This window comes from Pipistrellus kuhlii, unplaced genomic scaffold, assembly GCF_014108245.1.
Source record: "Pipistrellus kuhlii isolate mPipKuh1 unplaced genomic scaffold, mPipKuh1.p scaffold_m20_p_2, whole genome shotgun sequence".
Classification (NCBI taxonomy): Eukaryota; Metazoa; Chordata; class Mammalia; order Chiroptera; family Vespertilionidae; genus Pipistrellus; species Pipistrellus kuhlii.
This window is the reverse complement of record NW_023425515.1, coordinates 671,491-695,609: the sequence shown is the minus strand read 5'-3', so window position 1 is coordinate 695,609 and position 24,119 is coordinate 671,491. Positions and strand designations below refer to the sequence as shown.

At 55.6% G+C, this 24,119-nt stretch overlaps 1 protein-coding gene across 3 annotated transcripts in view; it reads left to right on the top strand.

Moving 5' to 3' along the window:
- The first annotated feature begins 3,091 nt into the window (after positions 1-3,091).
- HLCS (holocarboxylase synthetase) overlaps positions 3,092-24,119 on the top strand; it is a 154,166-nt gene continuing 133,138 nt past the window's right edge. Inside the window, exons 1-6 of one of the 3 annotated variants that reach the window (XM_036445820.2) lie at positions 10,628-10,907; positions 14,657-14,791; positions 18,772-18,934; positions 19,807-19,853; positions 19,953-20,849; positions 23,659-23,841. In XM_036445820.2, the coding sequence (XP_036301713.2) occupies positions 10,713-10,907; positions 14,657-14,791; positions 18,772-18,934; positions 19,807-19,853; positions 19,953-20,849; positions 23,659-23,841 (1,620 nt within the window). In that variant the 5' untranslated portion in view covers positions 10,628-10,712. Of the gene's footprint in view, positions 3,182-10,627; positions 10,908-14,656; positions 14,792-18,771; positions 18,935-19,806; positions 20,850-23,658; positions 23,842-24,119 lie in introns of those variants that run through there. The other 2 variants (XM_045585227.1, XM_045585226.1) reach the window with 2 other exon arrangements.

Sequence of the window (24,119 nt, the reverse complement as noted above, 5' to 3'; positions counted from 1 at the left end):
ATGTGCCCTGACAGGAGATAAAACTCCAACCAGCTGAGCTGCTTGGCTGGGGCCCATAGAGGAGGTTCTGTTCTTAGGAAATACGCCCTGTGTTTAGGGGTGAGCAGTCACGATTTCCGAACCTTAATCTCAAATGGTTCAGAAGAGAAAAACAGGTCTGCTGTACCTGGCACCACCGAGTGGCTACACCACCGTTTGCATACTACGCTCCCTACTGTGGAGAATTTAAAATTGGGAACGAAAACACTCATCCCCCTTATAAACCATGTTGCTATCAACATCTTCACAAGTAGAATTTTTCTCCTTGAGTTGTCCTTGTTTAGGATAAATGCCCAGAGTGACGAATGCCAAGCCACAGCCTGTGAGTGCTTTATGGCCCGAAGAAGATTGTGCTAATGGGAGAGGCCAGGAGGTTTAAATAGGACGCTGGTGTCCAGGGCAGTGAGACACGGCCCCACAAATAGCAGGCGAGGGAGGGCAGCTGTGCCAGCGATTGAGCAAAGGACTCTCGGATTACCAGAACGCCCAGGCCCAGCTTACCCAAGCCTTTTACCCCTGCCATTGTCCTAGACTCGGATCTAGTCCAGGCCACTGTGCCCTACATTTAGACGTTGGACAATACGGGGCTTGTGATTAGCTGGCTCAATGCCTCTAGGCCAGTGGTCAGCAAACTCATCGGTCCACAGAGCCAAATACCAACAGGACAACGATTGACATTTCTTTGGAGAGCCACATTTTTTAAACTTAAACTTCTTCTAACGCCACTTCTTCAAAATAGACTCGCCCAGGCCGTGGTGTTGTGTGGAAGAGCCACACTCAAGAGGCCAAAGAGCCACAAGTGGCTCGCGAGCTGCAGTTTGCCGACCACGGCTCTAGAGGATTCTCCTGACAAACAACCACAATGTGAAGTTTTATGCCCCAGAACCTCAGAAATCTCTGAGGCAGTTGTGAAAATCAGGGTGAATCTAAAGTGTTTTGTTTTTTAAAAAAACAACAACTATATATTTTATTGATTTTTTTTAGAGAGGAAGGAAGAGGGATAGAGAAGTATAAACATCAATGAGGGAGAAACAGCTGCCTCCTGCACACCCCCTACCGGGGATGTGCCCGCAACCAAGGTACATGCCCTTGACTGGAATCGAACCTGGGACCTTTCAATCCGCAGGCCGACACGCAAGAGAGGTTTTATTTAATTAAAAATTTAAAATGGTACACAAAAGTCATCTTAAATGAAGTTAAAAGGCAAATTATAAACTAGGGCAAAAATATGCCACAAATATCACAGCCTAATACCATAGGCCAGTGGTCGGCAAACTCATTAGTCAGCAGAGCCAAATATCAACAGTACAATGATTGACATTTCTTCTGAGAGCAAATTTTTTACACTTAAACTTCTAACGCCACTTCTTCAACACAGACTCGCCCAGGCCGTGGTGTTTTGTGGAAGAGCCACACTCAAGGGGCCAAAGAGCCGCATGTGGCTCGTGAGCCGCAGTTTGCCAACCACGGCTGTAGACCATCCACAAGCTCTTCCCCAGGTCAGACACGGCCCCTTTCTCCTAATGCTTGGTCTCCCCATTTACTACTTCCTCCTCTTTGGGGGCGTCTTGTGTGGACACCACGTGGCAGCCTGGTCCCCGCACGGATTCCCTGTCCCCCCCCCCCCCCCCCGCCCCCAGGGGAGCCTCACACCCTCACTTGAAGACGCTGTGCTGAACTCAGAGGCTCAGTGCCAGGGGCTGGATGGGCTCCTGGGGGCAGGATGGGCTCCTGGGGGGCAGGATGGGCTCCTGGGGGGCAGGGGGGGGCAGAATGGGCTCCTGGGGGGCAGGATGGGCTCCTGGGGGGACAGGATTGGCTCCTGGGGGCAGGATGGGCTCCTGGGGGGGCAGGATTGGCTCCTGGGGGCAGGATGGGCTCCTGGGGGGGCAGGATGGGCTCCTGGGGGGGCAGGATGGGCTCCTGGGGGGCAGGATGGGCTCCTGGGGACAGGATGGACTCCTGGGGGCAGGATGGGCTCCTGGGGGGGCAGGATGGGCTCCTGGGGGCAGGATGGGCTCCTGGGGGCAGGATGGGCTCCTGGGGGGGCAGGATGGGCTCCTGGGGGCAGGATGGGCTCCTGGGGGGGACAGGATGGGCTCCTGGGGGCAGGATGGGCTCCTGGGGGGCAGGATGGGCTCCTGGGCCAGGATGGGCTCCTGGGCCAGGAGGGTCTCAGGCACTGGGAGGAGCGGCCTGGGGAGCAGAGACCCTGAGGAAGCCCACGCCGGGCACCTGCTCCCCCCAGCATCCCTCAGGAGCAGCGCCAGGCAGACCTGCAGCCATTTCCTTTCTTTTTAAAAACAATATAATTTATTGATTTTTTTACAGAGGAAGGGGAAGGGAGAGGGAGAGTTAGAAACATGGATGAGAGAGAAACCTCAATCAGCTGCCGCCTCCTGATTGAGGTGTCTCTCTTACACGCAAACAAGGCGCATGGCCTTAGCGGGAATCGAACCCGGAACCCTTCAGCCCGCAGGCCGACGCTCTATCCACTGAGCCAAACCGGCTAGGGCTCTTCAGCGGCGCTCACTGTATGCCAGGGATCAAGGCAGATGCAGAGAGAGAGAGAGAGAGGGGGGGGGGGGGGGGGGGGGGCGGAGACGAGAGAGGAGGGGAGAGAAAGAGAGAGAGAGATTGTTGAGAGAGAGACGAGACGGGAGTGGGGGATGAGGAGAGAGGGGGAGAGCGCTGAGAGAGAGGAGAGAAAGAGAGAGGAGAGGGAGGAGACGAGGCGAGAGAGAGAGAGAGGAGAGAGCGAGAAGAGAGACAGCCAGACCGCGGTTCCAGCAGTGCCAGGAGGGGGGGGGGTTGCGGGGCGGAGGCCTCGGGGTCCCTCCCCGGCCTGGCGCGTGCCCCCGGCGGCGGGTTTGCGGGTTCAGGCCGGACCCGGGCGGCGGAGCGGGAGGCGGGGGCGGCGGCCGGCTCCGCGCAGGGTCCGGGCCCGGGCGGCTGCAGCCTGTCTGTCAGGGTTTCAGGGTTTGGGGTCGCTCCCCGGCCGGCGGGGCCCCGGAGCACCCGATCCGGCCTCCCGCGCCCGCCCCGCCGCCACCTGCCCCGGGCCCGCCCCGTCCCGCCCACTGGGCCCGGCGCCGCGGGGAGCCCGGAGCCCGGAGGCCGGAGGCGGCGGGCGGCGGCCCAGGTACGTGCGCGCCGATCGGCCCGGGAGCGGGGCCCGGGGTCGGTCCCCCGGGGCGGGCGGGGAGGGGCCCGGGGTCGGTCCCCCGGGGCGGGCGGTGAGGGGCCCGGGGTCGGTCCCCCGGGGCGGGCGGGGAGAGCCCGGGGCGGGCGGGGAGGGCCCGGGGTCGGTCCCCCGGGGCGGGCGGTGAGGGGCCCGGGGTCGGTCCCCCGGGGCGGGCGGGGAGGGGCCCGGGGTCGGTCCCCCGGGGCGGGCGGGGAGGGGCCGGGGTCGGTCCCCCGGGGCGGGCGGGGAGGCCCGGGGTCCGTCCCCCGGGGCGGGCGGGGAGAGCCCGGGGCGGGCGGGGAGGGCCCGGGGTCGGTCCCCCGGGGCGGGCGGGGAGGGCCCGGGGTCCGTCCCCCGGGGCGCAGCGCTCCCCGCTCCGCGGGCTCCCAGGACCAGGCCGGCCTCCGCCTGTGCCCCGCGGCGGCCCCGGGGATGAGATGTTCGGGGGGACGGTGTCCGGTGCTCCCCGGCTGTCCGGCTCGGGGTGAGCTGGGGGCGGGCTGGGGCGGCGCCCTCCCCGGCCGGTCCCGCAGCAGCGGCCCGGCGGCCGGGAGAAGCGCCGGGGCCTCCTCGGCCCGGCCCGGAGCTGCGGCTCCCTCCCCTCCCTCCTCCGGCCTCGCCGCCGCACCCGCAGCCGGTCCGGGGCTGAGCGGGGTTTGCAGAATCATCGTAGAAACCCCTGACCTGCAGAGCCAGGGCCGCCATCGGGGGGCGCTGCCGCCCGCGCCCCGCTTCTCCCCGCGGAGCCTCGGGGAAGCGCGTTCGGGCGGGAGGGAGCGGAGCTGCGGGCGGGGAACTGGGGGAGGAAGGGCTGTCCGGACCGTCCCGCTGGGTCCTCCCCCCCCCTCCTCCCCCCGGACTGCTTCCCAGACCCGGGACGTTTCCCGCCGCAAAGGGCGATCGGAAGCACCGCTTTTCGTGTCGCTGAAGCAGCGATCGGCCTTAGCACAGCCCGGCAGCCTCAGTTCCAAAGAGAGAATGTTCAGGGGAAGAGACGGTGCAGCTGTCATGCGACTCCTCTGCCCTTTTCCACGGAATTTTGGGCCCGGACACTGCCTGCGGGCCTGTTGGCGTGTGCCCCTCCCCGTCTCCGCTGTCCCTGCACAGCCCTCTGCTGGTCCCCGGTCTTTCTTGCCCCCAGATACGCTCAGGCCAGGGTTCCACCCAGCCGGTCACAAGGGCTGCAGTTTAGCCTCAGCTGAATGGTTTTTTAAAACGTTTTATTGGTTTCAGGGAGGAAGGGAGAAGGAGAGAGAAACATCAATGATGAATCACGGATCGGCTGCCTCCTGCACGCAGGATCGAGCCCACAACCTGGGCCTGTGCCCTGACCGGGAATGGAACCATGACCTCCTGGTTCGTAGGTCCACGCTCATCCCTGGAGCCACAAGGCTCCGGCCTTTAGGCCGCCGTTGTATGGTTTTGTCCTCTGTCCTACACACAGGGTCCTGCTCTGAACTTTCTCATTCGTGGCATGGACTCCATTCAAAGCAGCAGCGCAGGGCCTGACACTGACGTCACTCCGTCGGGAGATGGTGAACCGGGAGGGGTATTTCACCTGGCAGATTGTGGGCACCGGGACTGGCCCCTGAAGGACAGTTCTGGGGCAGAGGAGCGTTGCCGAGCCTGGGAAGGGCATTGTGGTCCGGGGAAAGGAGCCCGGTTTGTGTGGGCCGCGGAGCCCGAGCTTCCTGCGCTGTGACAGGAGGTAACACTGCCCACCCCAGGGTGCCGTGAGGGTGGGCCTGCCTCGGCCCCCTCTTCCTGCTGACTCTGTGCAGGGGGCGGTTCCTCCAGCAGAGCAGTCAGCCGTCATGCACGACGGCGTTCCCCTGATCACAGTGGAGCTCCAGATGCCTACAGGCCAGAGACGGTAGCTGTCATAACCTTGCAGCTGCCGTAACATGCTCAGGTGCTCACCGTGATGGTGTCCACACACCTCCTTCGCTGCCAGTCAGCTAAAGGCACAGCACGTGCAGTTACGTACAGTGCATCATACTGGACAATAATGACGATGGTACTGGTTCATACGTTTACTATACTTTTTATAAAAATATATTTTGACTTTTTACAGAGAGAAAGGGAGAGGGATAGAGAACTAGAAACATCAGTAGAGAGAAACATCAACCAGCTGCGTTCTGCACTCCCCCCCCCCCCCGGTTACTATAGTTTTGGCTACTATACTTTTTATCATTAATGTTTTCTTCCTACTTACAAACGTTTCTTTTTGCTGTGTGAACAGTAGGCCATTACTCGGGCGGCAGACTCACCCACCTTGACTAGCCTCACTTTTTCTTGTGTTTGCCTTCATCTCGTGTTGTTTTATAGTGACATGCTGCCCAGGCACGTGTGTAAGGGCACCCTGTGCTGTTCGCACAGCCATGGGATCCCCTCATACATTCCTCAGAACGTGTCCCCGTCTGTAGAAGGGCCCACGGCGCAGTGTGCTTACCCTCCACCTGCGCCCCGTGGATGCTCCAACTCACAGGCTGTGGAGACAGGCCACTGAATGCATTCGTAGGTGCGTGTGTGTGCATGTGCGTGTGGAGTCGGGGGTCAGGCAGTATTCAAACCCAGAACGCTTGACTCCAGACGGTGGCCTCTGTTGCTTCACTATGCAAACTGCGGCTCCCCAGGCTCCCTGGGGCTGCTGTGGGGGTGGGGTGGGAGTTGGGGTGTGTTTAGCTCCTAATGTTTATACCTCATTTTGGTTGTCAAGGTTGTAGTCAATTTATTGGACCTCCATAGCCCTGTAAAAGAGAGGCCTTCCTTCTGGAAACGGGACGAGGTTGTTAGGAAGACAGTGTCCCTGGGGCAAGCAGAGCTCCCGTTTGGTTCACCTCTGCTGAGGCGATTTGGACCTTTAAGGCTGCTGAGTGCTAAGTGCAGTGTGTGTATCTGTGTGTGTGTGTGTGTGTAGTTGTTTGAACCGTAATGGCCCCAACTGCAGGTCCTGTCTGATGGGCAGGAAATTGCTCACAGATGGTGACGCCCCTCCCCCACCAGGAACAGATTCTGCCTGGGATGTAGGGGACCACTCCCCTCTGCTGGATGAAGAGAAACTTGCTCTCAATGAAGAAAATTCTGTGAGCATCTCTTTCTAGAGGCCAACCGAGTAAAAGAGGCAACAGTGTTACCTCACTTTACAAATGGGTGTATGAGCAGTCTCTAAAACATTTTATTAAGCACCTACTATGTGCTGGCACAGTGCTAAATGTGAGATATGAAGGTGAACAGGACTTTACTGCAAACCAAATCTTTGTAAAGTGAATCACATTGTCATTGTATGGGACCCCAGAATTTCAAACCCCCAACGGAAATAAACAGGATTTGGGGTAGAGAGCAGTTGGTACTCCAGGAAGACGAAGTTCTAGGTCCATGTGGAAAGCAGGATGTGCTGTCAGAAATAGGGATAGAGAAGTCACGGTAAAGAGGTAGTTTGTGGGGGGAAAATGCATTTAGTTTTACTCATGCTGCTTCTGAGATACCAACAGAATACCCTAAGAGAGATATGCAGAGGGGATGAGGATGGCACTGGAGGCTGGGAGAGGCCAGAGCTGGCAGTGAGGGCCTAAGATCACGCCCTGACGAGTGGCCGCTGAAACAGCAAATGGAACAGCAGGCAAATGGAACCTCTGAGGGCAGCAGCTGGCCAGACTCACTCACGCCCAGTGGTTCAGAGGGTGAGAGAGACAGGCGTCTGAGAACTGGGTGGATTAGTCTCCTCGGGCTAACAAGGCGGCTCATTTTCCGACAGTCTGGAGGCTGGAAGTCCAAGATCTAAGTGTCGGCAGGGTTGGTTTCTTCTGGCTCATAAACACACATACCATTGATTGTCAAATATTCAAAGAAAAGCTCTTCACATTGTATTAAAAAAAGCCCCCACATATTTTTATTGATTTCAGAGAGGAAGGGATAGGAGATAGAAACACTAATGATGAGAATCATTGATCAGCTGCCTCCTGCATGCCCCTTACTGGGGATTGAGCCCACAGCCCGGGTTTATGCCCTTGATCGGAATCAAACCTGGGACCCTTCAGTCTGCAGGCCGATGCTCTTTCCACCTAGCCAAACGGGTTAGGGCCATGTGTTACAGTTTTTGCCAACAAAAACCTCAAGATTTCAAATAAGTATGTATTTCAATTACCTTTTCTCAGAGGGCATTTTAATAGATGGTAATTCTTGAGTCTCTGGGATCTCTGAATATCATTTTATTTTATCTAAAAATGTTTTTATTGATTTCAGAGAGGAAGGATGAGGGAGAGAAACATTAATGATGAGACTCATTGATTGGCTGCCTCTTGCAAGCCCAATACTGGGGATTGAGCCTACAACCGGGCAAGTGCCCTGACTGGTAATCGATCCATGATCTCCTGGTTCATAGGTAAACACTCAACCACTGAGCTATGACAGCAGGGCTCTCTGAATATGACTTTAAATTCAAACTTGTTTAGCAATCCAACACTGCTGTGGAGGGAACAGATTCTTTTATTTATAAAACAGAGACTACGTACTTTAACTGCTAAAAATGAACTGTTTACAGTTACTTAAACTTCAGCTTCTATCGTTTCCTACTAAACAGGGATTTTTTTAAATTTCAAAAACAAACTAATCCTTCTCAGCTCTGGCCACTGGCCTGGTCAGCATTCTGAATGCTTCCTGGTTCAGACAGAGCTAATTCCTCTGGGGACGAGCTTCACCTACTTAATGGGGGACAGGACAGCTTCCGAGGGGAGTGATCTTCTCGTGGTTTACACTCTGCCTGGTCCCCGGACCATCACTTCCAGGACATGCCTAAGGGCGGGAGAGTAGAGTCGGGGGTCTGGGAAGGCTTTTCTTAGAGAGAGCCTGTCCTGATGGGTGACTGAGGTGGTCTTCGGTTACTGGCTGGTGAGTGCACCATCTTCCCTGCAGCGACGGGCTTATCAATGACAAAGTCTCATTTTGAAATTCCTAGTCTGTGGTTTTATTCTCCACAGTCTGGAAGACCATTGTTAAGACTCTAGTGCAATAGTCGCCAAACGGTGATTCTTGGACCACTGGGGTCCGTGAGGTCTGAAAGGTTGGCGACCGCTGGTCTGGAGTGACCCAGATGCAGGGGTAACAGAGGCAGACGTTAGCAGTGCTTTTCAAACTTGAATGTGGTTGTGAATCACCTGGGGATTTCGTTAAAAAGGCAGGTATTGCCCTGGCAGGTGGCGTGGTTGGGTGGGTGCAGGAGTCAAACGGATCCATGTTTCTCTCTCATATCGCTATTTCTCTCCTTCTCTAAGATAAGTGAATCAATAAATCAATAAAAGCCTATCCTCTGGTGAGGATTAAAAAAAAATGCACATATTGACTTAATGGGTCCAGGATGGGGCCTGGTATTTTGCATTTCTAGTGAGCTTCTAGCAGATACCAATGCTGCTCATGCCAAGGACCACTCTTCCCCTGATGCCTTTAAAAAAAAATGTATTTTTATTGATTTCAGAGAGGAAGAGAGAAACATCAATGTTAAGAGAGAATCATTGATCGGCTGCCTCCTGCATACCCCACACTGGAGATTAAGCCCTCAACCCGGGCCTGTGCCCTGACTGGGATCGAACCTGGGACCCTTCAGTCTGCAGGCCGACGCTCTATCCACTGAGCCAAACCAGCTAGGGCTCCCCTGATGTCTTTCCCATTGCTATCTGGGGGCAATGAAGCTAAGCTCCATCGTTTTAGGTGTCCAGTTCTGACCCCCACATTTTCCCATGGATGTCATCTCAGACCAAGACCTTGTGAGGCATCTAAGGGCCAACGTGGGAAGTCCCCCTTCTGGCCGGATGGGGCTATAGTGTCTGTGGGAAGGTGAGGCTGCAAGGAACTGGGGCAAACTAGAGATGCTGTGACCTCCAGGCAGAAGAGGCGGCCTCTCCATCCGGAGTAGGGGTGGGAGGCTGGTCCTTGGAGCTGAAACTCAGCAAACGTCAATGAGGTGTTTGTCTAGGAACATTAGGGCTTAGCGTGTTATTAAGCCTTTTCACTTTCTAATTTCTGCCTTGTAGTAGTCCTGTGTCATCATGGAGGGGCCGAGTCCCTCCTCACAGGGGCTCGCTCACTTCTTTCTCCAGGGACACAGTTTAGGTCCCATGCCTGTGGAGGGACCCACTTCCCGCCTGTCACGGCAGGATCTGGCTTCAGCCTGCGTCCCGCTGTCTTCTATGTCTGGCCCACTGTGATGCTTCCCTTGTTTCTGAGCTGTTATTTCTTCTCGAAGCCTTTCTCTTTAAAACGACTCTTGCTGTGTAGAATGGGAGAATTCCGTGTCATCTGACCCGAGCAAGGGAGGGCTGCGGTTCTGTAAGTGGGTGTTCTGCGCTGCTGTTGTAACGCATGTAAGCAAAGGGTCAGGGCACTGGAAAAACCTGTCCTCTGACTGAGCAGGACCTGGGAGTGGTGTACCGGCTTGCTTTTGCCGTGTTAGGCTACCCACTCGTAGCAAAGGCGAGAATGGGAAGCGACTTGGGGGAATCCGGCCTGCCTCAGAGCGGCTGAGGCAACTGTTCTTTACTTCAGGTTGAGTTGCTCCACCTCTGGGGTCCCTAGGAGTGAGGGAGGTCCCGTGTCTTGTCATCAGCACTTCCCTACATGCTGCCTTTGGAAAAAGTGAGGCTCAACGGGAGAACTCGCATTCATAGCAGGAATAACCATGCTTCTCTTAGGGCCGTGGTCAGCAAACTGCGGTTCGAGAGCCACATGCGGCTCTTTGGCCCCTTGAGTGTGGCTCTTCCACAAAATACCACGGCCTGGGCGAGTCTATGTTGAAGAAGTGGCTTTAGAAGAAGTTTTAAGTTTAAAAAGTTTGGCTCTCCAAAGAAATTTCAATCGTTGTACCGTTGATATTTGGCTCTGTGGACTGATGATTTTACCAACTGCTGTCTTAGGGGGCAAGAACTGAATCATAATTGATGTTTCCCAAAACTGGTTTTAGGACGCTCACGTAAAAGAACAACAGGCAGCCTTTTTACTCCTGGTCTTTCACTTGCTTCCTGCCTTTACTTTAAAATAGGGTCCAGAAAAAAAAAGTATTATTGCATTGCATGAATTTACATAAGTTATCTTAAAGTCCTTCTGCAAGAAGGTTTCCTTATTTTCGCACTGGACTGGGTGGAGGGTCCGTGTGGCGCTGGTTAATGCGGGAAACGTGCACAGCGCGGTCCTAACCAGCCTCCCACCCGTGTACGGAGGCCGGACCCCGGCTGACGCAGGCCGGGCAGCCCGGGGCCTCCCCCTGGAGCTCCGCTTACTCACGATCCCGCCCGCCCCCATCTCCCTCCTCCACCGCACACCTGCCGGCTCCCGGTGTGCCCTGCTCCCTTCTCTCCACCACGCCCCAGCCTACCGCTCCCCGAGGCCCCGCCTCTTCCGGCCGCCGGGCGGGCGGGCGGCAGGGACCGGCGGGCGGGGAGGGGCGGGCCGGGCCGGCGAGTTGGAGCGTCCGGGCCCGCGCCCCGGCCGGCCGGCCATGCTCATCACGCTGTGCTACCTGTACCTGTGGGCGCGCTGGGGGCGCCGGCCGGCCGCGCTCGTGCGCATCACGGTGCAGCGGCTGCGCGCCTCGCGCTGCTCCTTCACCTTCTGCGTGGCGGCCGCGCGGCCCCCGGAAGCCCGCGTGTGCCTGAGCCGCGGCGGCCGCGTCTTCTGCGTCGGCGAGAGCCAGGTGGGCGGGCCGCGGCGGGGGCGGGGCACCAGCGGAGGGCGGGGCCTGGGGCGGGGCAGCTCTGGCGCGGGAGGGGCGGGGCCTGCGGGGGACGAATCACCAGCGGTGGGGCGAGGTCTGGGGGCGGGGCCTAGGGGCGGGGCACCAGCGGAAGGGGCGGGGCACCAGTGGGGTGGGCGGGGCAAGCCGGAAGCGCCAGCCTGGGCCGCTCCTGCCTCCTCCCCGCCACGCCGCCCGCCCTGTGAGGTGGGAACCTGGGGAGAGCCCTCCGCCCAGGGCGCCTCGAAGTGCCCGGCTGGGGCCCTGCACGCGATGCCCACGGAGGGGACCAGCGGTCCGAACACTGACAGGCGCGCGGGGCGAGTTCACGGACGCCGGGCTCCTGGTTCCTGTGCGATCGCGATGGCCACTGGCACCGAAGCCCGAGAGCGCTGCCCACTGAGGCTCCCGCCGGCCTCCCTCCCCTGTGGGCTGAGTCCCGGTGAATGAATTCAGAGGAAGGCAGCCCATCTTGGCTCTGTCAGACATCGGGTGACGGAAACTCCTGCCCTCCTCTCCTGTCAGCTGTCCTTTACCAGCCGGGGCCTTTGCACAGTCTCTGCTTTTATGGCCCAGTTCTTAGCCCGGTGGCCACAAGGCAGCCGCTCTGTGGCTTACTCTCAGCAAAGGCTCTGCTCTCTGCGAAAAACACTAGTTCTTCCCGCCCGGCTGTTGGGAATGGACTTGACTCACAGTGCGGTTCAGCGCAGATTTCCATGGAAGTCACTGATACTGTTCTCATGAATATTTCAAAGTGTTTTGCTTTTCATTGGTTTCTTGCCCTTTCCTTCTGGAAAGTTGGCTCGTTTTTAGCATTAAAATGAGATTTTCTACGTGTGTAAAACCATAACACCCGAATGGGAAGATGTTACCTCAGGTCTTGAATGTTTTGTTGAGGTGAGGCTTAAGTACAGGATTGTACTGTTCTGCTAGCAAATCAAAAATACCCTTCCTCGTTAGTTGCTGTGACACAGAACACTAGTATATGCAGAACTACGTCTCAGATCGCCCAAAGAGCGCGCCTGTCTGGTACCACCTAGATCAGTGGTGGGCAAACTCATTAGTCCACAGGGCCAAATATCAACAGAACAATGATTGAAATTTCTTTCTTTTTTTAATATATTTTTTATTGATTTTTCACAGAGAGGAAAGGAGAGAGCTAGAGAGCTAGAAATGTCGATGAGAGAGAAACATCGACCAGTTGCCTCTTGCACACCCCCCACTGGGGATGTGCCCGCAACCAACGTACATGCCCCTGACCGGAATCGAACCTGGGACCTTCCAGTCCGCAGACTGACGCTCTACCACTGAGCCAAACCAGTTTCGGCTGAAATTTCTTTTGAGAGCCACAGTTTTTAAACTTAACCTTCTTCTAACGCCACTTCTTCAACATAGACTCGCCCAGGCCGGTCTTTTGTGGAAGAGCCACACTCAAGGGGCCAAAGAGCCGCATGTGGCTCTCGAGCCGCAGTTTGCCAACCTCGGACCTAGATGCAAAGGAGTGAAGTTCAGCCGAAACCAGTTTGGCTCAGCAGTAGAGCGTCTGTCTGCGAACTGAAAGGTCCCGGGTTCGATTCCGGTCAAGGGCATGTACCTTGGTTACGGGCACATCCCTGGTGAGGGGTGTGCAAGAGGCAGCTGGTCGATGTTTCTCTCTCATCGACTTTTCTAGCTCTCTATCCCTCTCCCTTACTCTCTGTAAAAAAAAAATCAATAAAATATATTAAAAAAAAAAAAGAGTTAAGTTCATTCACTATATATGGTGGACGCCTGAGGGCTTGATTCTCTCAAGGAACCCTGACTGAGAAACAAGTCCAAGTGGGGGAAATGGGGAGGTGGACTTTTCTGTTGCACTAGCTTCCACACTGATCCTTTACTTTAAAAATAACCTTCAGATGGGACATTTTGAACACTCAAAAATACTCAGAGATAAATGTCTTTAATTTTCTTGAAAAACAGTTTTACTCTTTTATTCTCACCTGAGGATATGCTTATTGACTTTAGAGAGAGAGAGGAAAGGGGGTAAGGGAAGGGGGAAGAGAGAGAAACAGATCGGTGCCTCTTAGTCGGATTCCTGTTTGGTGTTGAACCTGCAGCTTAGTGGGAGCCCTGACCCAGAATGGAACCTGCAGCCCTTGGTGGGTTCCAACCCACTGAGCCGCCCGGCCAGGACGTTCTGATTGTGAACACCTTCATGACTTGACTGGCCTTCTCCTAACTTCCATGACTGTAACCAAAGCTCTTCAGCCCTCGCCCACCGCTCCGGCCAAACCTGCCTCAGGCTTTCAAGGGGTTCCATGCCCCCAGTTCTGTGCATAGCTCACTGTGCCCCCGATCTTCAGTCAGATGTCACTGTCTCCCCCGCCGGACTAGATGGGACCAGCCTGCTCTGTGCCCTCAGAGTTTAAATCACGGTTCATCTTTCTAGTTTTTCATTTTTTATTTTATTGCACGTGCTTTTATTTTTCTTATTTTTTTTTAGATATGTTCTTAAAGCTATAATGGCTGATGGAAATGGAAGGACAGCCCTCTGGGCGAGGCTTCCATTAGCAACAGGCCTCTGACTACTAGGATGCACTTCTGAGACTCATCTTTTTTAAAAACATGTTTTTATTGATTTCAGAGAGGAAGGAAGAAGGAGAGAGAGGTAGAAACATCGATGAGAGAGAACCATCCATCGACTGCCTCCTGCACACCCTCCACTGGGGATCGAGCCTGTAACTCAGGCGTGTGCTCTGACCTGGAATTGAACCGTGACCTCCTAGTTCATGGGTCAGTGCTCATCCACTGAGCCACACTGGCTGGGCTCTGAACGTCATCTTTAAAAGTCCCTCCAAGCCCTAGCTGGTTCTGCCTGTGGACCAAAGGGTCTTCAGTTTGAGTCCAGTCAAGGGCACGTACCTCAGTTGCGGGCTCCTCCCCAGCCCAGGCCATGGTCAGGGCATGTGCAGGAGGCATGATGTGCTCCTCTCACATGGATGTTCCTCTCTGTTTCCCCTTCTCTCTTCCACTCTGAAAATCAATGAAAATATATCCTCGGGGAGGATTAACAACAGACACACGTCCCTCCAGGTTGTCATTGGAGAGCCCTCCGTGCGCTGAACCAGCGGTGGCCAAACTGTCTGACCTCCCGGCCCCCCGCCTGGTGACGCTGCTCTGAGCCAGGCACGTGGAGCTCGCAGCCAGCGGGCGCAGTGCCTCGTTTTCCCTAACCCGGTGGTTCTCAACCTTCCTGACGCCGCAGCCCTTTCACACAGCTCCTCATGTTGTGGTGACCCCCAACCATAGAATATTTTCGTTGCTCCTTCATCACTGTAATGTTGCTGCTGTCATGAATTGTAATGTAAGTATCTGTGTTTTCCGATGGTCTGAGGCTCCACAGCATCGGTTCTCAACCTGTGGGTAGTGAGTGGCTTTAGAAAGGGTGAGAACCACTGCTCTAAACAGTCAAGAGTAGTAACAACAAGCCCGGATTCAGAATAGATCAGCTGATTGGTTTCTGGAGCTGTGAAAGCTGCCCCGAGTCCTCGGGGGAGTCCTCAGCTGCTTGTCCAGCTCCGGTGCAGCCAGAACCAGGAGGAGGAGGGCTGGGAGGATACCGGCTGAGCTCACAGCCCCGGGGGTGAGCGAGGGGGGTCCGGATGTGGAGTGAAGTGGCGGTTGTGGTTTGACATTAAACCTTTGTCGGTGTTTTCCTTCTCTCCGTCCAGTCCATCGAGGACCTGAACAAATGGGCCCTGTACCTCGTTCCCCCCCTCGTCCTGGAAGCGGAGCACATCGCGTTTGTGACGGAGAGCGTGTGGGTGCGGGCGGAGGGCCCGCGGCAGTCTTCCCGGACAGAGGCCGTGAGTAGCGTGCTCACCTGCTGGCTGTAAGGGAACTGTGCCTTAGTTAGAGTGGGATTCGTTGTCTGATGAGGGCTTTTTCCTGGCCTTTCTTCCTGGATGTTTGGGGATAAATGAAAATATGTAAGTGAAATTACTTTCCCTTGTTTAAATTTTTTATTTTGTTAATCCTCACTGAAGGATATTTTCCCACTGATTTTTAGAGAGAGTGGAGGGAGGGGAGAGACAGTTGATGTGAGAGAGACACATCCATTGGCTGCTTCCCGCACAGGCTCCGACCAGGGCCAGGGATTGATCCTGCTCCTTGCCGGAATCGAACCCGGGACCCTTCAGTCCACAGGCTGATGCTCTATCCATTGGGCAAAACCACCTAGGGCCGTGGTCGGCAAACTGCGGCTCATTGAGCCATGGCTCTTTGGCCCCTTGAGTGTGGCTTTTCCACAAAATACCACGGCCGGGGCGAGTCTATTTTGAAGAAGTGGCATTAGAAGAAGTTTAGGTTTAAAAAATGTGGCTCCCCAAAGAAATTTCAATTGTTGTACTATTGATATTTGACTCTGTTGACTAATGAGTTTGCCGACCACTGGCCTAGGGCAAAACATTTCTCACCCAGCCCCCCAACTCCCCTCCCCTCTGACAGCTGACAGTCTCTTCTCTGTATCTCTGAGTTTCTTTCTGTTTTGTTTGTTAGTTTATTTTGTTGATTAGATTCCACACGTAAGTGAAATCATATGGTTCTCGTTTTTCTCTGACTGGCTTAGTTCCCCCAGCATAATCCTCTCCAGGTTTATCCGTGTTGTCAAAAAGAGTAAGTTTTCCTTTTTTTTTATTTTTTTTATGGCCTAGTAGTATTACATATGTAAATGTATCACAGCTTTTTTTTTTTTTTAAACATCTTTTCTCTTTTATTTTTAATTTTTAAACATATATTTTTATTAACTTCAGAGGGTAAGGGAGAGGGAGAGAGAAACATCAATGAGGAGAGAGAATCATTGCTCTCAGCTGCCTCCTGTATGCCCCACACTGGGGATGTGCCCACAACCAAGGTGCATGCCCTTGACTGGAATTGAACCTGGAACCCTCAGTCCGCAGGCTGATGTATGCACTGAGCCACACCGGTTAGGGCCTGATGGGCACTCTGGCTGCTTCCATCCCTGCCACTCCCACAGCAGTCAGCGCCATCCACTTCCAGCCCCAAGAACGGGGGGCCCGGGCAACAGCCAGCTTCCTCTTTAACAGCGAATCCAGAAGTTTCCAAAGTCACTTCTTGTATCACTGTAGCTGCAGGGGAGCCTGAGAAATACTTTCTGAAGCCGGACAGCTGTGGGTTCAGAGGAGCCTGGAGTCGTGTGACTACAGAGAGAAAGACAGACTAGGTATTGGGAGATAATGGCATCTCTGCCACAGGAACCCCATTTAACTTACCTTCTAAGGAAGACTTAATTAAGATCTTGCTTAATGGTGGTTTTGCTTAATTCTTCTTTTTTTTTTTTAATCCTCACTGAGGATATGTTTATTGATTTTTTATTTTTTTTTTAGAGAAAGAGGAATTGGGGGAGGGGAGAGTGAGCGAGCGAGCGAGTGAGAGAAATATTGATGTGAGAGAGAATCCCCTAGGCACCCCGACCAGGGATTGAACCTACGACCTTTTTGTTGTACAGGACGATGCTCCAACCAGCTGAGCCCTACCTGGCTGAGGTGCTTAATTCTTAATTTTCGGGGTCGGGGAGAGGTTGTTGAAAGATGCCCACCCACCAAGGGTGCGGCCCAGTTAAGCCATTTTGCCTGTGATCAGAGAGGGCGGCCTGCAGCCGGAGCTGGGTTTGTGTGGAGTAGTTTTCTGACACCTGGGCTATTTCTCCGAAGTCCCTTTCTTAGCTTGGGCTTCAGATCCTAATGAGGCGCTGCCGTCAGAGCTCGCTGTCTTCCCACGGGGTCTGCAGGCCTGTTCAGGGTGATTTTGCCTTTTGAGGGCTCTTATGAAACTATGTATTTTCACCAACTCAAAAATCATTTGAATTTGATGGTATCCTAAGATATTCAGTAGAAAATACTTAATTTAAGAGAGACTTTTAAACCTGATGAGAACTTATTCTTTCACATTAAATTTTTTTAATTCATTAAAATTTTTTTATTGATTTCTTTTCTTTCTTTCTTTCTTTTTTAGAGAGAGAGGAAGGGAGAGGGAGAGAAACATTGATGTGAGAGCATAACATCCATCAGCTGCCTCCTGCACAATCCCTGGATCAAGCCCACAACTGGGCATGTGTCCTGCCTGGGAATGGAACCAGCCACCTTCCAGTCATAGGCCAACACCTAGCCCACTGACACAGTCTGTCTGGGGCCAGTCTGCCACATTTTTAGGACGATACAGGTGTTGAAAGCGGTATCTTTTTGAATCGGGGCTCTCTCAGGTGGCGTTCACTGGTGCCTCCTGGCCCGCCATCCCCGTGGCTGTGGATGGGGTTAAGCTGATGGAGCAGAGACATCACTGCCCGCTGCCTGTCACCAGGGCAGCCAGTCTTGGCTGAGGGCAGGGTCTCTGCCCCTCCTCCTCTGAGGAACCCCTTTGCTCCTTAGCTTTGATCGCTGGGAGCGGCCTTTTCTTTCTCTGCCCTGTGTTCCCACCTCTGAGTGCAAACTGGAGGGTCCTGTTTGCCTTTCGGCCGGAGGCAAACACCTCTGGCCCCGGAGGAACAGGAGGAACAGGCCGCTCTGCTTTGATCAGAGCACCCAGCTCCGCTTGGTGGAGTTTGCATGGTCTGTGGCTCCAGACCGAGCGCCTAGAAAAAGGAAATGCACTTGGGAGAGGAAGTGGGTGGGAAACTTGATCGGGACGTGTGTATATTGTTCTCTGCTGCTTCCTGTCCATCTCTGGGCTTTGTTTACCTCCTGCTTTTCTGTGCTTTGGCCGTGGAGCTAATGATCGGCTCCTTTTACACTAAGTGCTGGCGGGGGGTGGGGGGAGGCTCTGCCTGCCACTCATGCAGCTGCTAGGTCGGCGTTGGAGCACCTGATGCTGGGCGGGTGTCCTGGCGAGCATCTCTGCTCTGCCTGCCGTGGGCTCAGGACAGATGGTTCTAGCCTCCTGCAGGAGGTGGCACTGTTCCCTCTCAGGCTCCATCCACCCTCATGTGAGGAGTCCGCTGACCACTGTGTTAACACAACAAGCCTGTAAGATCGTGGGGATGCGTCCTTCATCTCTCCCTGTTTTACGAGTGAGGAGACAGGCCTGCGAGTGCTGAGACTGGCCTGAGGACACCCAGCGACGATTTAGCTGAGTTTGACCCACACGCAGGCTCTCACACTCCAGAGCCAGGCTCCGGACCCCAGGGCTCCCCGTCTGCGTGTCCCAGTTTCACATTCTTGTATGAAAACCGGAGGGCTTCAAGGACAGCGTGGTCGTCTGCCGTCGGTCTCCCGGCCCCCTGGCGGTGGAGGTGGGAACTGGGCCGGCCGAGCTCCCTGGGGAGGCCTGGCGGTCTCTCTGCTCAGGAAGCACTGGGAGAGCTTGTGTGAAGCTGGTTCCTGGGCTGCAGTGGGAGGCCCGCTCAGGACCCCGCGGTGTTTTGTGCTCCGGGGGGCGGCCTTGTAGCTGGCGTGACCCCCGCTCTGAGAAAAGCTGGTCTGCGGGCTCCGTGGTGGATCCCTGCATAGGTGGACTTGCTGTTGACTCCGATTTCTGTTACTGAAGGGCAGGGGGATGTTTTCCAGGGCCTGGGGATGGCTCTTTCCCCCTCCAGTGCCTTGAAAGGCAGTGGAGACATGAGTGAGCCTGAAAGGAGAGGGTCAGAGTTAGAGTCTGTAAGCCCTGCTGTTGGGCTGAAATGAGAGGGTCCAGCAGCACAGCTTTGGTGTAAGAATGCGGGGTGGGGGGTGGGGTGGGGTGGGGAGGGACACGGGGAGATGAGGAGGGGGTGCCGAAGGGGAAAATGAAGACACACCGGACCTCTCTCTTTCCTCCTCCCACTTCCCCTCAGATTGTGAAGTGGTCAGACTGCTGTTTGCCACTAGCCTGCAGACCTGGGGACCCTCACCAGCTAATCGCCAAAGCCAGCGTGGATGACTTCAGCAAGCTGGGGGCGGCGTTCATGGAAGACAGACTCCAGATGGCTAATGGGCTGATACCCCGAAAGATTGTTTGTAAGGAACTTTAAACACTTTTAATTTTAACGTATATATTTAATATATTTTTGTTGATTTCAGAGAGGGAGAGAGAGATAGAAACATCAATGATGAGAGATAATCATTGATCAGCTGCCTTCTGCACGCCCCACACTGGGGATCAAGCCTGCAACCCAGGCCTGTGCCCTTGACAGGAATTGAACCCAGGATCCTTCAGTCCACAGTCGACATTCTATCCTTTGAGCCGAACCAGCTAAGGCTAACACACACACACACACACACACACACTCACACACACAATAGAGGCCCCATGCATGAAAATTCATGCAGCCTGCCCCCTCTCACAGTCTGGGAGCCCTCAAGGGATTTGTGTAAATCACCGACTTTCCCCATTTGCCACGTGCATGTGCCAAATCCCGCGTCAGGTGCACAGCAGGTGCTCGGGCCTGGATTTCAAATCAGTGATTGTACGTGATGTTCCCACCCTGAGAGCAGACACTGGACAGACCCTTCTGGCCGAGTCTGGGGAGCGCCCGGGGGTGGCCTTTCCCGGAGTGTGCGTGGACAGAGTGGAGAGGGACACCAGGAAGCTGAGCCTGGGAGTCAGCGGCCAGATGACTGCTCAGAATCTCACTGTCTCTCCTCGTCAGCGGGGGAGCCCGAGACTTTCCGATTCAGAGGGGCTGTGGAGACTCGGGTTTCACCGGAGACCACCCGGGGCCCCTCCTGGCAGGAGGGAGTACTTATCTGGCTCCAAAGGACGCCGCAGAGTTAGGGGGGTGGCCGGGGGTGCCCAGGAACCTGAGTCAGGGAACACAGGGAGCACATGGGGTTCTGAGCACAGCAGCAGGACAGGGAGCTGACTGAGTGTCTTTTCTGCCCCCGGTCAGCGGTGCACATTCAGGACTCCACTCTGCAGGAGCTTAAGGACCAGGCCACCGAGCCAGCCCTCAGCCTGCAGCCGGGCCCCGAGTCTGCCGTCCAGGGTGAGCCTGACCCACTGCAGGACTCCACGCTGCAGGAGCTTAAGGACCAGGCCACCGAGCCAGCCCTCAGCCTGCAGCCGGGCCCCGAGTCTGCCGTCCAGGGCGAGCCTGACCCGGGCGCCATGGCGCACGCTGGCAAAGACGACCAGAAGGTCCTCGGTGCAGAACGCCCACCGGGGCGAGGCGGCGGCTCCGGGCACGAGGCCGCCGGGGAGAGCAGCCAGGCAGAGTGCTGCACCGAGCTCTGCGGCCTCCACCTGTCCAGCTGCCACGAGTGCCTGGAGCTGGAGAACAGCACCATCGAGTCCATCCGGTGCGCCTCTGCCGAGGACATCCCGGATCTGCCCTACGATGCCGGCGGCGGGAACGGCGTGGCCGATGCCGGCCGCCCCGAGAGAGGAGCGGGGAGCACCAGCCTCACCGGGAAGGCCCCCAACATCCTCCTCTACGTGGGCCCCGATGCCCAGGAGGCCCCGGGCCGGCTGCGGCAGGTCCGGTCCGTCCTGGCCGACTGCGTGGACCCCGACGGCTACACGCTGTACCACCTGCCGGAGGAGAGTGCGCGCCGGGACCCGTGGCCGGACAACTGCGTGCTGCTGGTGGTGGCCGGCGGGGAGCCGGTCTCTGAGGCCGTGCACCGGCGGGTCCTGGCCTACCTGGCCCAGGGCGGGAAGGTGCTGGGCCTGGCCTCGTCCTTCGTGCCGGCCGGCTGCCAGCTGACCAGCAGGGCGGCGCTGCAGGGCACGGTGCAGAGCCTGGTCTTCTCCGGGACCGGCGGGAGCCCCGTGCGGCTCAGCGTCCTGGGCAGCGGCCGCGTGTACAAGCAGGGCCCCGGGGAACCGACTCACCTCGGCCAGCTTCATGGCTGCCTGGACGGCGCGGACCAGGACCGGCTGATCGTGCACGTGCCTGTCGGAGCGCGTGGCGGGGAGGCCGTGCTCTGCCAGGTAGGCGGCGGGGCCCGGGGTGGCCTTTGGGTACCTCGGGTGGAGAACGCGCCTGCACGGCTGCGCTCTGCCAGGCCTGAGAGTCCGCGCCCGGGCTTCGGACCTGCGGCTGGGAGTGTCCCCTGATGTGAGGAGACGGGTTAGATCAGGGCTTTTCTGTCGTGTGAGTATCTGGTCTAATCGGAATACTCGCAATGGGGGAACATTATTTATTTCAGAGAGAGAGAGAGAGGGAGAGGCAGGAACATCAGTGATAAGAGAGAATCATTGACCGGCTGCCTCCTGCACTCCCCACACTGGGGATTGTGTCCACTACCAGAATTGAACCCGGGACCCTTCAGTTCCCAGGCTGATGCTCTATCCTCTGAGCCAAACCAGCGAGGGTGGAATCTTTTTAAGGAGTTAGGGAACTGTTTCCTTTTTTGTTGTTTTAATTTTTAAAAATATGTTTTTATTGATTTCAGAGAGGAAAGAAAAGGGAGAGATAGAAACATCAGTGATGAGAGAGAATCCTGGATCTGCTGCCTCCCGCATTCCCCTCTTTCCCCCCTTATTGGGGAGACCACAACCTGGGCCTGTGCCCTGATGGGGAATTGAACTGTGATCTCCTGGTTCATAAGTCGACGCTCCATCACTGAGCTATCCAGCCGGGCTGTTGTTTTAATTTTGAATGCTGTCTCCCTCTCCAGCCCTTCGGAGTCTGTGTGGTTTTCTGACCAAACACTTTTCAAGGGGAGAGGTTTGTTTCTTTACCATTTTCCCCGCTCGTTGGTCTGTAAGAAGCATATAAACGAGGAATCTGGACCTTGGGACAGATGAATTTGGGCAACCAATCACGTTTCCTCCAGGTTGCAAACCACATGGATTTGTTTTCAGAGGCCTAATCCTTGCTCGTCTTATCTTTCTCTCTGCAAGTACGGTAACTATAGCAACTGCATTCTCAGAAAATCCACCCTAAGACCCCACTTCCTCGGGGCCGTATTTCCGTTTTGAAGAGCGGACTTCGCTGCCCCGGGCACAGGCGGGCAGGAAAATCGATTCCGCACTGTGGTGGCCCCTCACGGCGGGTCCGCTTGCCGCCGTCTAAGCTGACCCCGCTGCCGTCGTAAAACTCGATACTGCGTGCGCGGGCCTAGGACAAAAGGCAATACGATGCAGCTTCAAAAATCAGACCCGGAGGATTAGTGTCATCTGTGGTCTCAGACGACTTCCCAGCCTCTGGGACAGGGTCACCGCGCTCCCCCGGCCTGTGTTGCTACGATAGCCGAGACCAGCCAGTAAACATCCCCGCAGGCCGGTCAGCTTCCTCCGGCCTGCTGGGTTTCATCGCCTTCATCTCTGCCACAAACCCGTAATGATGTAACCCAGTAAGGGGGCCGACTTCAAGCGCAGCCACAGCTGCACCGCCGGTGGCGACCCTGTTGCCGTCCGTCACTGCGGGGAGCGGGTGACCGGCTGTGCCGGGTGGGGCTGCAGGGAGATGTGAGGCTGTGGATTTTTCTGGAATTAGAGCATCAGAGGGGCGAGGAGTTTGGCATGAAATCGAGATAAAATCTCTACCATGGATTAAGAAAACCTTTGTCTGTATATCTACATCTATACAAACAGGGTGGGCAAAAGTAGGTTTTCAGTTGTGAGTACCCAAACACAGAGTTTATTCTTGTATTATTCCTTAGTCATTATTGTGTTATATTCCATACAACCTACCTACTTTTGCCTCACCCTGTATACTTTATATTTGAGTGTATATATATATATATATATATATATGTATATTTTATTTAATTTTTTACAGAGAGGAAGGGAGAGGGAGAGAGAGTTAGAAACATTGATGAGAGAGAAACATCGATCAGCTGCCTCCTGCACAACCCTTACTGGGGATGTGCCTGTAACCAACGTACATGCCCTTGACCAGAATCGAACCTGGGACCTTTCAGTCCGCAGGCCGATTCTTTCCACTGAGCCAAACCGGTTAGGGCTGTATTTTTTTTAGTATTAATTTTGTTTAAAAATGCCAAATTTTCAGGTATGGTTGACATATTAGATTTGGATAGACAGGCAGTGGTGAGACATTTATATAACCTATGAACGATCGCTCCAGTCAGCCTAGTGCCCAGCTGACACCACACAGAAATGGAGTTTTTTCTTTGTCACCTTGTCACGGCAGCGTCTCGCCCACGGCTGTGGACATCGCTTGTGTCCTCTGAGGGGGGCTGTCCTGGGCCTGGTCCGGTGTTGGCTGCATCACTCACTAGATGAGGGGGGGTGTCCCCTCCCTCGGAACGCCTTGTCAGAATCCGCTCTGGAGGAGCTGTGGGTTCTGGAACGTTCCTCTGTAGGGAGACACAGACCGTTCATTGACAGGCGGCGCTGTTTCCATTCCTTCCTGGCTGCTTCCCGGCGGTGACGGCCACCAGGCAGAGGGGGGCTTCCCGCAGGACCCCGTGGCCACTCCTCGAGGGTCCCAGCACGCCCGTACTTCTCAGTGTTGGTCCGTCACGTACTGGTCACCAAGTTCAGTGACCTGCCCAAGCTCCCCAGACGGGTCAGCGGTGAGAGCTGGGACCTGAAAGAGTTGGATGACCGTCCTGGGTCATGTGCCCCACGGCCTCTCGGCCCTACAGCCACGGTGATCGTGGGCTCTTCTGAGTCTTCTTATTTGCTTGGCGTTGCTCTTTACATGTGCAGGCTCAAAAGCTCTATCGTGTCAGTAATCAGAAGGGTTCACAGCCACAAACACTGGCAGAGACACTGCTTTGTGAATGTTCTGAGTGCCCCCCCCCCTCATGAAGTGGTGCTTCCCCCACAGGTGCACCTGGAACTGCCTCCCGACTCCTCCGTCGTGCAGACCGAGGAAGACTTCAACCTGCTCAAGTCCAGCAACGAGAGGCGGTACGAGGTCCTGAAGGAGATCCTGCGTGCCCTCGGCCTCCGCTGTGACGCGCAGCGCGTTCCCGCCTTAACGCCGCTCCACCTGCTGCCAGCGGCCGAGGTGAGTGCTCAGCAGGGGGGTGCACCGAGGTGGCCTTCTCAAAACGGTCGCCCTGGCCCGGGCCGGTGTGGCCCAGTGGGTAGCGCGTTGGCCTACGGACCAAAGGGTCCCGGGTTTGATTCCGGTCAAATGCACGTACCTTGGTTGCGGGCTCCTCTCTAGCACAGGCCCTCGTTGGGCTTGTGCAGGAGGCAACCGATCCCTGTGTCTCTCTCACATCAGTGTTCCTCTCTGTCTTTCCCTCTCTCTCCCACTCTCCCTGAAAGTCAATGGGAAAA